Raw genomic sequence first — 17,473 nt, 5'->3', positions numbered from 1 at the left:
ACATTCACACACATATCCCCATCCCACACCCACACATCCAGAAACATACCCTCATCCCACACACACACATTCACACACATATCCCCATCCCACACCCACACATCCACCCACATATCCCATCCCAAACCCACACATCCAGACACATACCGTCATCCCACACACACACATCCACCCACATATCCCATCCCAAACCCACACATCCAGACACATACCCTCATCCCACACACACACATCCACCCACATATCCCATCCCAAACCCACACATCCAGACACATACCCTCATCCCACACACACACATCCACACACATATCCCCATCCCACACCCACACATCCAGACACATACCCTTATCCCACACACACACATTCACACACATATCCCCATCCCACACATCCAGACACATACCCTCATCCCACACACACATATCCCCATCCCACACCCACATATCCCCATCCCACACATCCACACACATCCCCTCATCCCACACACACATATCCCCATCCCACACATCCACACACATACCCTCATCCCACACACACATATCCCCATCCCACACATCCAGACACATACCCTCATCCCACACACACACATCCCCATCCCACACATCCAGACACATACCCTCATCCCACACACACATATCCCCATCCCACACATCCAGACACATACCCTCATCCCACACACACATATCCCCATCCCACACATCCAGACACATACCCTCATCCCACACACACATATCCCCATCCCACACATCCAGACACATACCCTCATCCCACACACACATATCCCCATCCCACACATCCAGACACATACCCTCATCCCACACACACATATCCCCATCCCACACATCCAGACACATACCCTCATCCCACACACACATATCCCCATCCCACACATCCAGACACATACCCTCATCCCACACACACATATCCCCATCCCACACATCCAGACACATACCCTCATCCCACACACACATATCCCCATCCCCACACATCCAGACACATACCCTCATCCCACACACACATATCCCCATCCCACACATCCCACACATCCAGACACATACCCTCATCCCACACACACATATCCCCATCCCCATCCCACACCCACATATCCCCATCCCACACATCCAGACACATACCCTCATCCCACACACACATATCCCCATCCCACACCCACATATCCCCATCCCACACATCCAGACACATACCCTCATCCCACACACACATATCCCCATCCCACACCCACATATCCCCATCCCACACATCCAGACACATACCCTCATCCCACACACACATATCCCCATCCCACACCCACATATCCCCATCCCACACATCCAGACACATACCCTCATCCCACACACACATACCCTCATCCCACACATCCACACACATATCCCCATCCCACACATCCAGACACATACCCTCATCCCACACCCACATATCCCCATCCCACACATCCAGACACATACCCTCATCCCACACACACATACCCTCATCCCACACATCCAGACACATACCCTCATCCCACACCCACATATCCCCATCCCACACATCCAGACACATACCCTCATCCCACACACACATATCCCCATCCCACACATCCAGACACATACCCTCATCCCACACACACATATCCCCATCCCACACCCCACATATCCCCATCCCACACATCCAGACACATACCCTCATCCCACACACACATACCCTCATCCCACACACACATATCCCCATCCCACACACACATACCCTCATCCCACACACACATATCCTCATCCCACACACACATACCCTCATCCCACACACACATATCCCCATCCCACACACACATATCCTCATCCCACACACACATATCCCCATCCCACACATCCAGACACATACCCTCATCCCACACACACATATCCCCATCCCACACCCACATATCCCCATCCCACACATCCAGACACATACCCTCATCCCACACACACATACCCTCATCCCACACATCCACACACATACCCTCATCCCACACACACATACCCTCATCCCACACATCCACACACATACCCTCATCCCACACACACATACCCTCATCCCAAACCCACATATCCCCATCCCACACATCCAGACACATATCCCCATCCCACACCCACACATCCACACACACATACCCTCATCCCACATACCCCTTCTACAAATCTACAGTGTAACGCAGTCCCGAAGCCATGCCTCCACATACTTTCCGGGTTTGATTCACGTCTCATGATTCAGATGCTCACATAGTTCCTTTTGTACAAAGAAAATCTTTTCTAAAAGACTGTACTAGGTAGCAGTAGCTGCAGAAGCAATTTCATTGGTTTAAAATTAGGGAAATGGCAGAGACTTAGATGGTGAGCCCTCTGGGATAGGGAAATACCTGAATGTAATCCGCTTTGGAGTGCCTGAAAAGCGGAAAATAAAAAAAACAAATAAATAATTCAAAAAAAAAAAAAAAGAAAAGCGCACAGGAGAGAAATAAAGAGTCAGTGACAGAGATCAAACCAGGATTTCCAGGGTTCATAAGTCCCTTCTTTAACATTGTTAGAACTCATTTCTCATGCGTGTATCAGCTCTAGTACCTGAGGACTGAAGGGTGGCCGACATAAAACACGTTTTTAAAGAGGGCGCCAAAGGTGATCCGGAAAATACAGGCCTGTGAGCCTGATATCAGTACCGGGCAAAATGTTACAAGCTGTTCTGTAAAAGAAAATCACCGGCCACCTGGACAGACACAGGCGAAAGGGGCAGGGCCAGAATGGATTTAGCAAAGGGACGTTTTGCCTTTATAAATCTGTTTTTGAAGGGGGGTTAACAAACATGAGGAGAAGGGCGAGTTGGCTGACATGGGATCGCTAGGAAATCACACAAAGGCGTAAAGAGCACGTCCAGAAAAGCACACACAGGAGAGGAATAAAGAGATCGCTGGCGGAGGTCAAGCCAGGATCTCCAGGGTTTATAACATCTTTCTTTAACCAGCAGGCTAAAGGCCATCGTTAGAACTCGTTTCTAAAAGCCCTGTCCCCCACTCTCTCCCGCCAATTAGGATATAGAAGAGCTAATGGCAAAACTCAAGAAAGACTCTGAAGTGGTGAAGCAGGTGCAGGCCATCGTTAAGCAGGACGAAGAGATAATGGCTCAGGAGACGAGCATCGTGCAGGAATATGCCGAGGTGAGTGATGCGCACGGTGCGATGGTCGGAGGCACCAGAGCTGACATTGCACATGGTGAGATCCTGGCCCCAGTATGGAGCTGCAGTTCCCAAATAAGCACAGGTGCTTTTCTGCTAGGTTCCCTGCTTGGTTGCAGTCACTCTGATGAATCGGTCCTGTAAACGTTAAGTACACTGGGTTATTGGCAAACCAGCTGTGACCCTGTTCTTTTTTTTTTTTCTTTTTATATTTTATTAAGAGAAAAAAATAATAAAAAAATATCTGACATTAATTGGACCATTCATTTGAAATGTTAAATTAGATCACATCAAGGGGAGTTACTTTAGTAAGAAAAAAATTAAAAAAAACAAGAAAATAATGGCAGTTTGCATATACTATCCTTCAACAGTGTGACGAGCGGGCTACAACAAACTAATTTTCTCAGTTCTGCAAAAGCCTTCCATTTGCCCAGAATCACAAAAAGCAAATGTATTTCCCTAGAATTTAAACATCTACAGGGAAATTTCAAAAGAAACATGGCCCATAGGGCAAGTAACTTCTCTTTTTTTTTCAAAAGATACACTTTATGCCTTAACTGAGTTTCTCTTACAATATCTCGAAAGATTGCAATTTTATGTTTAAGTAAAAAAAAAAAAAGTCTTAGTGTCATCCACTTATCAGTATCAGAGTTACATGAAACTAATAAGGTAGCTCTGTCATTTATCACTTATTGAGACTTTTCTAAGGTTTCTGAAATGCTCATTGGCTCAATCCTTCCTAAATTATCTTCAGGCAAATTTTTACCACTACTGAAAGGTAAATAATGGTGGTATTAATGAACATCTTGGAAATCTTAAAAATCTCAGATTTAATTTTTTTAGAAAAATTTCCAAGATTTTCAGTTCATTGAGACAAAATCTTATTCTCATTAAACAAGGAAACCTGAGATTCATGTAAAACAGCACATTGTTCAGTAATCTCTACTACTTTATCCAAGTGTTCCTTTAGCAGCACAGAGCGTTCAGCCACTTGGGTAGATAAAGTTCCAAAGGAAGTAAGTGAAACATCGATACGAGACGATAGGGACTTCTCAGGTTGAGTAATCGCTGACCATACCTTGTCTAAAGTTACTGCAGCAGATGGAGGTTTATCCACAACAGATGTTGATGGAAAAACATTAACAATCAGGGCCTTGTCTGCCATGGTACAGAGACAGGTGTAGATGCTCTTATCCCGCCTGAGTCCACCCCAAGTCTAGGAGACGTGAGATCAGCGGGCTGCAATAATGGAGGACTCTCAGGACTCGATAACCCCAATGGAACAGGTAGAGTGGAGGATGAGCCTCCAAGCTCATGAAACCCTGAAACAATCCTGTGCTGAAACTGAAAAGAGTGGGCAGAGCCAGAGCAGAAGCCATGCAGGGCTCAGAGGGGAATGCCCGAACGTGGCCTCTTCTCTTCTTTCCCATTTTGGGCAAGAAAGAAAACGGAGGCTCTCACAAAGAACATTTTCTGTAAGGGGTGTGCCCCTTAGGCGCGTGGATTTGGCACACCACAGGGCAGGCAGATTTGTAGGGGCAGGAGTCCCTTCTAAATGATGTCATCTGGCTCAGCGTCTTCCCCCTCAAAATTACCATTGGTAGGGCCTCCACTCCTGATATGCACCGCAGGGTGTTACATTTGGTGGCCAAGGGGACAGCCCTGTGAGCCGCAACACTCACCCCAGGCTTTGCTAGCCTCGTTCCATGGTATGGACTTCATCAATGCAGGAACGCTATCAAGCACTGTGCACCGTGCCAGGACGCAGCCATCTTCCTGATTATGCACGTGGCCTATCTTATGCACGTGGCGCACACAGAGATGCAAAAGGCCCATGGCAGGAAAGGCCCTGCGGCGCCCCTTGATGAATATGCATAAGGTATATTTGCATGCACTGCTTCCATTGTATGCAATTATCTCTCATGCATATTTGTTGTAGATATCCTGAAAACAAGACCTGTTTATGCTACTCCAGAACCAGAGTTGCCTAGTTCTAGTTCCAACTAAAATAAGCCCATCCAGGCTTGGATTTTTGTGTGGATGTGTAAATAGCCTAATAGATATTGAAATTCAGAGAGATTTGCTTAGGTCAGTTAGCAATTTTAAAAGTGAAACTATAGTAGGTTGCAATGCAAGCCCTGCTCATATTTTAATGCAAGCTGTGAAGTGTTATACACAAGAAAACCCCAGAATACCTTAAGGGACCGGATCCAGAGGTCTGGCCCGGTCCGTCTTAAGCCTCAGACAACAGGGAATCCTGGTCCAGGAGGAGGCCCCTGGGATGATGTATATCTAGCCAGGCCCAGGCGGGAACAAGAGGCCCTGGGGAATCAGGAGGAACCTCAGGAAAAGCCCAAACCAAGAGGCTGTAAGGTGTGACACTGCTTCTTTGTTTATAAGCTGCAAACATACGCAGCGTTGTGTTTCTGTTGTGAATTAATAAAAGTTCATAAATATCCAGCCAGAGCCCAGCTTGCATCTATTCTCTGGCCATTCTGGCTGCACACGGTGCCACACAAGCCAGTCTGGATTTTTGATTCAAGTTAGCTTAACCTTACCTGATGCCAGGTTGTGTAGGCATTTGGGAAGGATTCTCGTGAACAGGACTTCCACCTTACTTACAACCACCTGAAAGCAACGTCAGCAGTTAGGTGTGAAGTGAATATCCGACTCTGTTTCTCTACTCGCTGCATCTGGATGTCACAAATAGACAAGAGTACCAAGGGGCCCGAATCCAGGTACTTCCCTCTCTGACAGGATTCACGCACTCCCCACCATACACCGCACACTAGGTCACACACACAACACGCCAGAACAGGGCAATTAATATCCATATTTATTATTTTGTAACTGCAATATCTGTATGTGCTCGGTTATGACAGTAATTCAAAGATTATATATATTAGGTAATAGGACTAATAATGGCAATATTAGCAATACGGTGTGACACATCCCTTATGCAAACGGTCCAATATAGAAAAGCACAGGATGGCAGCGTCTGAGTCCATTGGGCTTCTTGCATCTTCCTTCTTCTTCTATTGCTTCCATGACCCATGCGATTACAGTCTGATTTTAAGGTACCTGTATCATCCCAGACAAATATATGTGTAACCTACTCTTGAAAGCCTCCAGGGCCAGAAATCCCACCCCCACCCCAGGTGACTTCTTCTGGTGCTTGACTACCCTTTCATAAGTGGGTTTACTAATAAAATATGTTTGTGCAACTGAATTGTCCTTTTAAAATGATCTTGAAATTGCAATAGGTGGAAAGGACATGGAAATGAATTCTCAGAGCTAACCCTGAAAAAAAAATGTGAAGATTTTCCCAATAGTTAATCAATGTATTTAAAATGTTTCTCAACTGTTTACCTAGTCAAATGGCTGCCCAAGGCAGTGTACAGTACTAAAAAGCATTAAACATAAAAGAACAATATTAAAAAAAAACAAAAAATTCCAACTACAGTGGAGTAAGGAACATCAAAAGGAAAGGCCTTGATGTCCAAATTGACAACATCAGTTTAGCCAAACCATTCCATATCAGTCTTTATTTGTTTAATTAGATTTTGTATCAGATATTATTGTTAACAAAGAAGTTCATTTTGAATAAATGCATTTTGAATACCTTAGACTGAAATTTGTAAGTTATTCATGGAATAAAATATTTATTTTTTTAAATTCTGATAAAGCAATCCACGAAGGAACTCAATGCTGTGTTCCCAGTTCTCCAGGAGGCAGTGGCTGCACTGGATGCCCTAGACAAAGCTGACATTTCAGAAATCAGGTGAGAACTAGCATTTTCAGAAGCTCTTTTTGAGGGTCTGGCCTGAAAGAAGAAAGAGGCAGCAGCTACACTGAATATCTGCCCCCCCCATTCGCCCATCAGGATTGAATCTGTGCCACCATGGATGCCCCCTTTCACTCCAATACACACAATCTGTACTTTCCTTGGCCGCCCAAATTCAAGCCTCCTACTCAGACTACAGAATACCGTTTGTCTCCTTTGCCTTTTAGATCTTTACAGATACCAACAGTTTAGATATCGCAGTGCTGGGATGCCTCAGAGCCGTGTTCAATGTCACGTCCATAGTCCGAGATGAGCCTTGGAAGTCCCTGGCATAATAGGCACCTCATACTGAGAGAATTGAAGACACAATTTAAAAATCTCTCCTTGCACGGCATGGGACATCAAGCCCAAAATGTGTCTGGAATCTGCATAGAGAGGAAGTGAGAGTCAGAGGGCGACCTGAAAGATTTTCTTCAGATCGCAGTTCCCAATGCTGAACAACAAATAACAAGCACTGTAACTACAGAGGCAGTGACTCGATGTTCTGTCTGCACGCATGAGTCTGGAACACTGGTGGAAGACTTGTCATTAACCCTGGCTGACATAAGGCAGTTACAGCAACAAGATCCAGAGTTAGCTGCAGTCACCTCTGCACTTGAAAATTCTCAAGAAATCTGACCTGGTCGCTTGGAAGTGAAGGCTTCTAGAATCAGTGCAGTCAATTATACGTACAAGAGGGGCTTCTGTACCTCTGTGTGAGAGGACCTAGGACACTAGAAGACATTCAACAACTAGCAGCGCCAACTGTGCTACAAAAGGAGTTTTTTTGAGTGCAAGCACGATCACAGAGGGCATATGACCAAAGAAAATGTGCTGAAAATACTCAGAAGAGCCTATTGTTGGTGAATATGCAAAAAGATGTTCATCAGTGAATCCAGATATACACCCCATTGCATGCTGTCTAAAGACATATACCTTAAAGAGAGAGTGCCATTAACATGCTTTCATTCCCTCTAGAAGTGTTGGCAGTTGTTTACATCATAATCGAATTTGCATCCACTGCGCATGAAAACTTGCTCGTAATGACAGACTGGTTCACCAAGTATATGATGATGTGGTGCCTATCAGGGATCAGATCACCCAGATGACCATGAAGGCTATATTTAAACACTGGATAACACCATTTGGCGCCCCCTTTCTGATCAAGGGAGGAACTTCAAGTCTCTCCTGGTGACACAATTATGCCAAATGTACAATGTGAAGAAAAATTGAACAACCTCTCATCAACCACAGGTTAATGCTCAGTGTGAGCATTTCAAACGTACATTGAATAAGATGCTAGATCGCTCCGACCTGAGAAAAAGAGACATTGGATGTGGATCATCTGCTGGAAATGATTGTGGCCTACAACAACCATGTACATCCTACTACTGGGTACTCCCTTTTCTCCATGATGTTTGGGATATTACCTATCAATCTTTCCTCTGTTTGAGGTAAAGAAGACTGATGAATAGATACAGTCTTCTCAGGAAAAATTAATTAAGGCCTTCAGATTGGCTGAACAGAGTGGAAAAGAATCTGACTGACTTTCCAGAGGATCCTTGATTGAGACCAGAAACTAGGAGTTGTTTTGGATGAGAAGATACCATGGCTGTTTGTGGGATCCAGATCCTTATGTGGTGGAGACGGTGTACTTCTGATACCAACACCTTACAGATAAAACCTGAAGAAGATGAAAATCCATTTGTGGTCCACCATAATCATGTGAAACTGTGATTGTATCCCTTCATTCATCCCAAGGTATTCCCCAGAGATTGAGGAGGAGGTAGACAACATAGACATACCTGAAAATGATATGCATGATGGAGATGTTTTCTGTGAGCTTTTGGAGACTGCTGAAACACCAAATATGATAGAGGATTCTGACACTGAATCTATTCACAGTGAAGTTGCAGAGTCTGAATCATCAGTTGCTATTGAAATAAAGCCTAAAAAACCTGTCTTTGGGACTCAGAAGATCCTCACATAAGAACAGAGGGCATCTTGCCAGTTATTCAAGAGAAACGTACAATTTTTCTGATGTGGTTATATAGCTACTGACACATAGTCTTTCATATCTGGATCGTTATGATGATAGTGAAAAAGTGGATGTTGGCACATTCTATACAAATTTACTTAATTCTGCTTATGGGGATCTATGTGAGAGAGTGTTTCCCCCCTCCCTGGATTGTTGCGGGGGGGGGGGGGAACATTAAACGGATCACATATGCGTAGTGACAAAGCAAACAAGCTGAGCGGGAAAAGCAGAAGCCATTGAAAGGCAGGGAGGAGAACAGCTCAATGTTCTTCTTATTCTCTAAATACTGTCTTGTCTTTTGGAGTGGCAGCATGGGGGGGGAAGGGGGGAGGGGAGGTATGTTGTGACAAATGGATTGCTTATGTTTAAACGGTCTTTCTATTCTGTACACTTTCTTCACAATAAAAGCGTTCATTAAAAAAAAAAAAAGATCACACACAGCTAACCATTTGTGGAGAGAGAGAGACAGAGCCATCCTCTGAGGAGAAAACAGCTCTGTTTTAGAGCTGCTTCTGGAAAAAAAAATACCTTGGCGGCACATGGGGGTAGATTTTAAAAGCTACGCGCTGATTTTATAACATCCGTCTTAATGGCAGATTTTGGGGATATTCAGCCACTTATCTGGCTAAGTTATAGCCAATTAAGTCATTATCCGCTTCCATCTTATGAAGCTGAAGGGCGGGAAGGTGAAAGGGAATGCAAAACAAAAAAATATATATTTTCACTGAGAAGATGGTGAACATCTGGGAGAGATTTTCAGTTCAGCTGCTATGAACCAAGACAACATTAGAATTTGATCGTACTGCAAACACAAAAGGACCTTAGAGGCAGGACAGGGAAGGAAGGAGATCAGTGATGGATTAGGGTCTGTGGCAGCGCAGGGACAGACTTAGGTGACCCAAATGGGCCTTGTATGTCAACATCTATGTTTCTGCAATACTTCTGGTTCACAAAAATACATATTTTTGCAATCTTGTTATGATTGTTTTAGCCAACCAGTCTCTCTTTTTCTTGTTTCCAGAGTCTATGCAAACCCTCCCTTTCTTGTTCTGACTGTTATGAGCGCAGTTTGCGTTCTTCTGCAGAGGAGACCCGATTGGGCAACAGCAAAGCTTCTCCTTGGAGATCCAGGGTTCCTGAAAAGATTGGTTAACCTTGATAAAGACAGCTTACCCGAGAAGGTAATGCTAGACAGACAGATGAAGAGCTTGACCTTTGCCTAGCTGATGGCCTTCACTTTGGATAGATATAGACAGGATAATCTCTGAGCAACACCTTGGTAAAATCATAAAATATAGATAGTGCCAGTTCTTTTCCCCCCCAGATCTTATCTACAAAATGTACATTACTGAAAAGCCTACAGCAGTCTGCAGGTTAAGGTATCAGGGAAAGTTTTATTAATACGCTTAAATTCAAAATCTCCGAGTGAGGAGCAAGGCCTAAAGAGAGAGGCACAGGCAAACAGTAGTACATCGCATTTACAGAATTCTCCAGCAATACAAAGCAGCCTTCACCAAACCAAACTCAAAGCCACAAGATAAAATAGAACAAAATAAAACAAACCAGCCGAAACAAACTTAGCAATGAAAAAAAATAAAACAGTAAAAAAAAAAAAAAAGCCTCTTAAAGGAGAGGCTTGTACAAACGAACAGGATTTGAATTGTTTCCCAAATGTCAGAAGATCTTTTAGGGAGTCATTTTCAAAAGGATAAATGTGCATGCACCCTGGTTCTATGCATGTAAATGACCTTTTGAAAATTGCCCGGGGGGGGAGGGAGTTTGATTTTCAGAGGTGTGCATCTAAGTATACACGTGCAGAGTCAGGCCCGGCTCCCGAGCAGGTGCAACTTCGTGCACGTGCGTTGGTTCCAGTTATGCGCACGCCTGCAGATTTTGAAAGTGGATTTATGTGTATAACTCTGCTTTGAAAATTCAGACTGCAATCTGCAGGTAAAATGTACTGCAGATTGCAGCCTGTGCCGGCTGTTTGAAAAGGACTCTCTTTGAGATCTCCGTTCACTGGGGAGCTGCTTCCAGAGGTGTGGGCCGGTGCTGGGAAAACACACGGACCCTTGTTGCCCTCACCCTGAGACTGAAGCACTCAGCTGGGACCAAAACCATTCACACCTTTAAAGACAATGCAAAGTAGTTTCAATTTTGCCCACCCGGTCACTGGGAGCCCAATGCAGAAACTCTAACGGAGGGAAAATATGCGCCCTTATGCTACTATCAGTGAGGAGGCAGGTTGCAGCGTTTGCCCCAAGTTGCAGTCTGTTGGCAACTTTGATACGTAAAGAGCATTTCCATAGTTCAGTCGTGAAAGAACCAGTCCCTGAAGAAACAAAATCAAGGCTGAAGACTCAAACCATTGTTTCTGATTCCTGATAGCACACAACTGAGAAAAAGATATCAAGTGAATTTTGAAAGGCGCGCGTGCGCAAATACCGGCAGTTACGCGCTCCACGAGCATTTTCTAAAGGGCCCCGGCCACACGCGTAACCATCGATACATGCTGGGCCTTTCAAACGGGGCGAGCTGGGGGGAAGGGTCTGGGAGGGGGGGGGCCAGGCCGGGACAGCGCCATTCGATGGTGTCCCGGAGAAGCGCGCGCCGGCAGGCGGCCGGCGTGCAGAATCTACTGCTGGGTCCAGAGGAGCAGCAAAGTAAGGAATTAAAAAAAAAAAATTTGAGTTAGGTAGGGCGTGGGGGAGGATAGGGGAAGAGGTAGGAAGGGTAGGGTTAGCACAGGAAATTTCCCTCCCAGTCTGCTCCAATTAAAGAGCGGACTAGGAGGGAACCGCATGCACGTGGACGGCCGCGCGCTTCTTTGAAAATCGACCCCTTTTCTAGTAACCTTAGCAATGTAGACTTCACTTCCTGTTGAAAAATGAGTAGTGAACGCACTAAACCGAGCTGAATACTAATCTCAGCTGGGAGCCTCCTTTCTGAGCCAATCAGGATAACTTCAGATGTCAAGAGCTTCAGACACCCCTTATTCTTGGTTATCCATTTCCAAATATCAGCAAGACAGGCGTTTGACTTTGCGAGAGATGAACCAGCATCAAGATCAAGCGGGACAAACATCTGCCCCCCATTCACATAAGCGTGAGACGCAATATCACGACTGCAAATGCATGCTAGTAAAGGTCTCAGGAAGGCATTAAATAAGCATGGCAACAGAAGGGAGGCCTGGGGACCCCCGCACTGCAGCGAGAACTCTCTCGCCAACTGAAGATCACCCGTGGCCACCAGCTGAAAATGATCCCTCGTAAATAGAGGAGAGCCAGTTATAGACTGCGCCAGTGCCTAACACTGACAACCTTTTTAACAATATGTGATGGGCCCCCGACCTCCTGTGATGCCGCGGTAAGGTTCACAAAATTCAACCTTTGCCATGGTTTTGACCAGTCCTGGCCAAATTGCTGCGAGAGACCAGGGGGAGGCTGGGTCCTACCCTGAAAGGAAGAGGCGTCGGTGGCAGTGGGACAGAATTTTCGGGGGAATAGCTTCATTACCGCCCGCTGAGGAGAAGCAGCATTCCCCTCACTCACCCTCCATCTCAGGGATTGGAGGAGGACAGCGGCCTTGCGGTCTCTCGGGCCCTGCCGTCCTCCTTTGCTACCAGGGCCTGAGAGTGTCGTGCTTTAAACCACGAGGTCGATTCAGGGAACAGTTTCTCGGCGTAGGCAGTGGTGGCAAAAACAGTGTTGATATTCAAGAGAGCCTGGAGTAGGCACAGGGAATTTACCTAGGGACCCATGAACTTTGGAAAAGCTCTTTCTGATCAGGCATGCAACATGTCACTCGGCTCATTGAAGGCACTGGATTAAAAGGCTGTTACAAAATTTGCAGGTAGATAATTACCCGCTGTGGCAAATTTGTTATAAAGAGGAGCAAGGATCAGGACAGAGGCTCAGTGGTCGTGCAGGGCACTGTCATGTGGTCGGACCTGGTTTTGATTCGGCTGCTCAAGCCCTTCCGCTCCCTGAGTGAGCCAAGGCTGGAGTTGTCGCAATGCAACATTCACAGCCCCGGGAGAGGGTAGGGAATTACTGTCAGCACACCAAGGCGATATTTAGTTGTCGGATGGAGGAGCCAGCATTGCAGGCTTCTGGAGGGAGCTCTGGATCGTGGCCCCCAGCTGAGGACTGTTGCCACAGTGACTGCAGCAAGTGAGCTGCCCTGGTTCCCGAGTGAGCCGGTGGAGCAGAAGGGATAGTGCCAGGTCAGGAATAAATAAAAAAAACGAGCAGATGGACTATGTTTAATTCACGACAAAATATTAATTCTTTTGACTTTATGAAACCTCTGACTTTTTTTTTTGTGCTTCTTGTCTTTTCAGGTGTTTCTACACTTGAACAAGTATTCGAGAGCACCAGACTTCAATCCAGGGAAGGTGGGCCTGGTGTCCGGCGCCTGCCGCTCCCTGTGTCAGTGGGTGTTAGCTATGGAGCATTACCATGAGGTTCACAAGGTCTGTGAGCTCTGTTCTGTCAGCCATCTTGATACCTGTGCTATTTACATGACGATGTTTGACAGGGAGGAGAATTACTTCCTGGCAGCTGATCAAACACTGCAGTTGAGAGTCCATGACACGCCATTCAGTCATTAATAAACGGGAACTGTCTAACAAAGCTGTCCATACTGGTGTTTTGGAAAACTCATTGATGCCAGTATTCAAAGAAAGCTGTGCCGAAATTTGGGCATCTCAGTTTTAGGAGCCTAAAGGCAGGCAAATTTCCAGCTGAAATTAAGCACCTGAGTTTTTTGGCCTGAAAATTTTCCTAACTGCTGGCCCCTAAAACTGAGATGCCCACATTTTAGCCTGTTGTTTATTCATTTACATTTAGGGCACTAAGTTAGATGCCTAGTTCTGAAAATTAGCACTAGACCCCCTAACTTACGCCACCCCACCTGACCTCCACCCCTGGCCCCGCCCGTTTTTTAGGGGCGGGGCCAGGTATTCAGGGGGTTGGGTGTCACTTGACATCAATGACTTTTTCATATATTTGGGATCTGGGAGGGAGGAGGAGGTATTGGGGTGGCCGCTATACCCCCCAATGATTTGGTTTGACCATTGGGGTGAGGGACTGGGAGGAGGAGGGAACATGTCAGTGTTATTTCTATGGAAAGGAGTGGTAGGGGACATTTTATTTAAGGCATACAGGGCAAGGGAATGGGGGGAATGTTGTCACACGACTACTATATTCATTTTGTGGTGACTGCTGAACTTAGCAGGTATTCAGCAGCTGCCACTTACGTCCTACCTATCTGTCTAAAAAGCATTTGAATATCAGCCACTTATCCAGCTAAGTGGTGGCCGCCGAATTATCCGGCTACTTTCCATGGTCGCCACTTAGCTGGATAAGTCTCTTATCAGGCTATTGTATTTAGCTAGATAACTCGGGGGCAGGGGATGGGTGGATCGGGGCAGCGCTATTTATCGGGCTAACTTAAACCTAGATGCAGTAAATTGCAATGTTTTTTCACGGGAGGGGTCCCACTGTCGCGGAGGGGCGTCGCCACGATGGTGGACCCCTCCCCAGAAGAAACATTGTTCTGTCTTGTGGTAAAACACCGTGGGGCAAAACAATGAAGCATTGGCCCTTTGGGCACGATGGCAGCCCCAACCTCATGGACCGCCATCGCCTTAAAGGACCATCCCAAAAAAAAACCAAACCCATGCCAAGTGTCAAAAATAGAAACAAGTTGCTCATCAGCCCAGTCACAAATCCGTACAGTGCCTTCCCCCACCCCTTTTCAATAAACATTTATGTCATTCCAGGTCCCCCCCCTTCCACCCACCCTAAAAAACCATTGGTGTAGAGTCCCCGAACATATCCCCCTCCCCCCCATAGCCCAAGTCATACAAAACCTTGTTGGATTCTAGTGGAATCCTCCCCCCAACCCATCCTCCTGCACCCCTTAACCTCAAAATTCAAAAAGCACTCCAGTGTTGGGGCCTGGTGCTCCAACTAGCCCTGGGCCCGGTCAGCGCCATTTTTCAAAATGGCCCCCACCTGACCCGTGCCCCAGGCACCAGAGCTCAGCCACGTGGCTGTGGCTTGGATGCATCTCACAGTTGGCCCACATAAGTGCAGATATTTGGACTTATCCAGTTAAGTTAACCGGACAAGTTAGACCTGCTCAACAGCAGATCTAAGCTTAGCCAGGTATAACTTGTGCAATGAACAAACAATGCATGATTTAAGTTTCTAAGCAGACAGGATTTCTGTACTATAGGACTTTTCAGATGATAAAAAACAAATTATTCAAATTTTAAGGAAAACTTAGGGGTCTATGTACTAAGCCTTGTTAAAAATGCTCAGTGTACCAAACTAATGATAGGCAGAAGGTTAGCAGCATTCCTACAGCCATGGGAATGCTGTCGTACTCAGCAAATTAGGTTTCCCTGCACTAACCAGCCAAAAATGTAAGAGCCGGTTAGCATGGGGAATCTGTCCCGCACACCTCCCAAAAAGTCAGCGACCCTTCTCTCCCAAAAGTAAATGCTCCTTCTTATATCCCTTCCCCCTGCTCCCTCCAAAAGCAAATGGCACTTTTCGGACCCTCCCCCTAAAAGTGAGCATCTCTTCCGAGCCCCTCCCTGAACCCACCCCTAGACCGAACTTGTCCCCATGATAGGACTTTTAATCTCGCTGGCAGGCAAGATCTGGTTTTCCTTCTGCCAAAATCAAAATGGCGCTGCTGACACTTTGACCCAAAGTCTTGGTTCTGGAAGTTGGGGGTTTGGAAGGAGGTGAATAAGTCATTTGCTTCCAGGGGGAGTGAGGGGCCTGAAAAGGCCATTCTGTTTTAAGGGAATAAGATCCTGGAGTTCCTAAATAAGGAAGGGGGCAGCGGTACTCATGCATTTAGCTTTCTTTCTTTAAGTAGCCCATGTTAGCTCTCTTAGATGTTAACACTGCTTAGTGCATCCAGCATTAATACCTAATGAGGCCATTAAACTAATTGGTTTTTCTCATTTGTATGCATGTTGTTGTCACATCAGAGAACTTGACAGTAAGACTATTGCACATGCAAACAGCATGCATTAACATGCTTAGTGCATGGCCATCTCTCACCCTCCAGAGCCACCAACAGGCCTGGTTTTCAGGATATCCGCAATGAATATGCATGAGATAGATTTGCATGCGCTGCCTCCATTGCACTGTGGATGTTCGGAAAACCAGGCCTGTTGGTGGCTCTGGAGGACCAGAGTTTGACCACCTCTGATGTAGAGGAGCGCCACTAATAGCACTGCTCAAAAACAGAGGTGCCAGAAAGCAAACTAGGGTAACCACAAAGGGCTAATACGAAAAGCAATGAGATATAATCCCAGAAAAAAACAATAGATACAATAAAAGCACTAATAGACAAATTCTTTCTGCCATTCTGTTTCTGTATTATATTATTTTGGGGGTGGTTGCCTCCATTTTGTTTCAGTTTTGACTAACAGCATTATGCCTGACAGATGTGCCGCCTGATGGATCTGGCTCAAAGTGTCTTCGGAGATCCATCTCTGGCCTTAGCAATTGTTTCCTTCACTACCTGTTGTAAATATCGAATTCTCATGCTTTCTCCTGGAACCCCCGAATATTATTCATCCCAGCTGATTGTAGCGTATGCCACTCAGATGAGCATTTTACTATTACTTTGGCACTTATATATCACCTTAACAAAACAGGTACAATGAGCACCTACCCCAAAGAGCTTACAGACTAAATGGATACTTAAGGCAATGGAAGATAAAGCAAACTGCCCAACAAAAGTCAGTGGTAGATGCGGGATTTGCATCCAGGTCTCCTGCTTCCTAGTCTATTATTCTAACCACGAGGCAACCTGCTTAAACCAGCCACGTTTATGCCACAGCTTTCTAAATAATAATTGATGGTTTTAACCCACCATGCAAACATATTCACATTGTGTAGCACCGAAAGCCCTGAGCTATCAAATAGTGAATAATTTATTGCTAATTTATTTTGTACACATTTTCCTCATGCCATCTCAAACATTGCAACGTCCATTTTTATCCAGTTGGTTAAACCGAAACAGCGCCGTGTGGCAGAAGCTCAAGAGGCATTAAGACTCACCCAGGAAAAACTGAAAGAAAAGCAAAAGTGCTTAGCTATGGTAAGAAGCCACGTGGTTGCAAAGTATGTTCACACTTCAGTTTGCGCATAGCTTGCAACTCAACTTCAAAGGGAAACTGCCCAGGTGGTTTTTAAAAATAGGTCAATATTCAGCGGGCTGGTGAGCGGGAAAATTACCCAAGAAACTTTACCCAGACATTCAGCAAAACATTCCCGGATAAGTGTTCCGTTTCATATATCTGAGTAACTTTAGCTGGATGGCACTGCCCATCAGTGCTCCTGGAATGTCCCCACTGCCGTCTCTTGTTAGCAGACTTATTTTG

General features: G+C 45.6%; 1 protein-coding gene across 2 annotated transcripts in view; it reads left to right on the top strand.

The window, feature by feature from the left end:
* DNAH14 (dynein axonemal heavy chain 14) overlaps positions 1 to 17,473 on the top strand; it is a 461,040-nt gene that overhangs the window by 327,918 nt on the left and 115,649 nt on the right. The window contains exons 60-64 of one of the 2 annotated variants that reach the window (XM_029593089.1): positions 3,053 to 3,178; positions 6,883 to 6,977; positions 10,079 to 10,238; positions 13,400 to 13,531; positions 17,095 to 17,190. In XM_029593089.1, coding sequence (XP_029448949.1) covers positions 3,053 to 3,178; positions 6,883 to 6,977; positions 10,079 to 10,238; positions 13,400 to 13,531; positions 17,095 to 17,190 — 609 coding nt within the window. The remainder of the gene's footprint in view (positions 1 to 3,052; positions 3,179 to 6,882; positions 6,978 to 10,078; positions 10,239 to 13,399; positions 13,532 to 17,094; positions 17,191 to 17,473) is intronic. The other variant, XM_029593090.1, reaches the window with a different exon arrangement.

The sequence above is a fragment of the Rhinatrema bivittatum genome, chromosome 3, assembly GCF_901001135.1.
Source record: "Rhinatrema bivittatum chromosome 3, aRhiBiv1.1, whole genome shotgun sequence".
NCBI lineage: Eukaryota > Metazoa > Chordata > Amphibia > Gymnophiona > Rhinatrematidae > Rhinatrema > Rhinatrema bivittatum.
The sequence above is the reverse complement of the archived record's forward strand: the minus strand, read 5'-3'. Positions and strand labels throughout refer to the sequence as shown.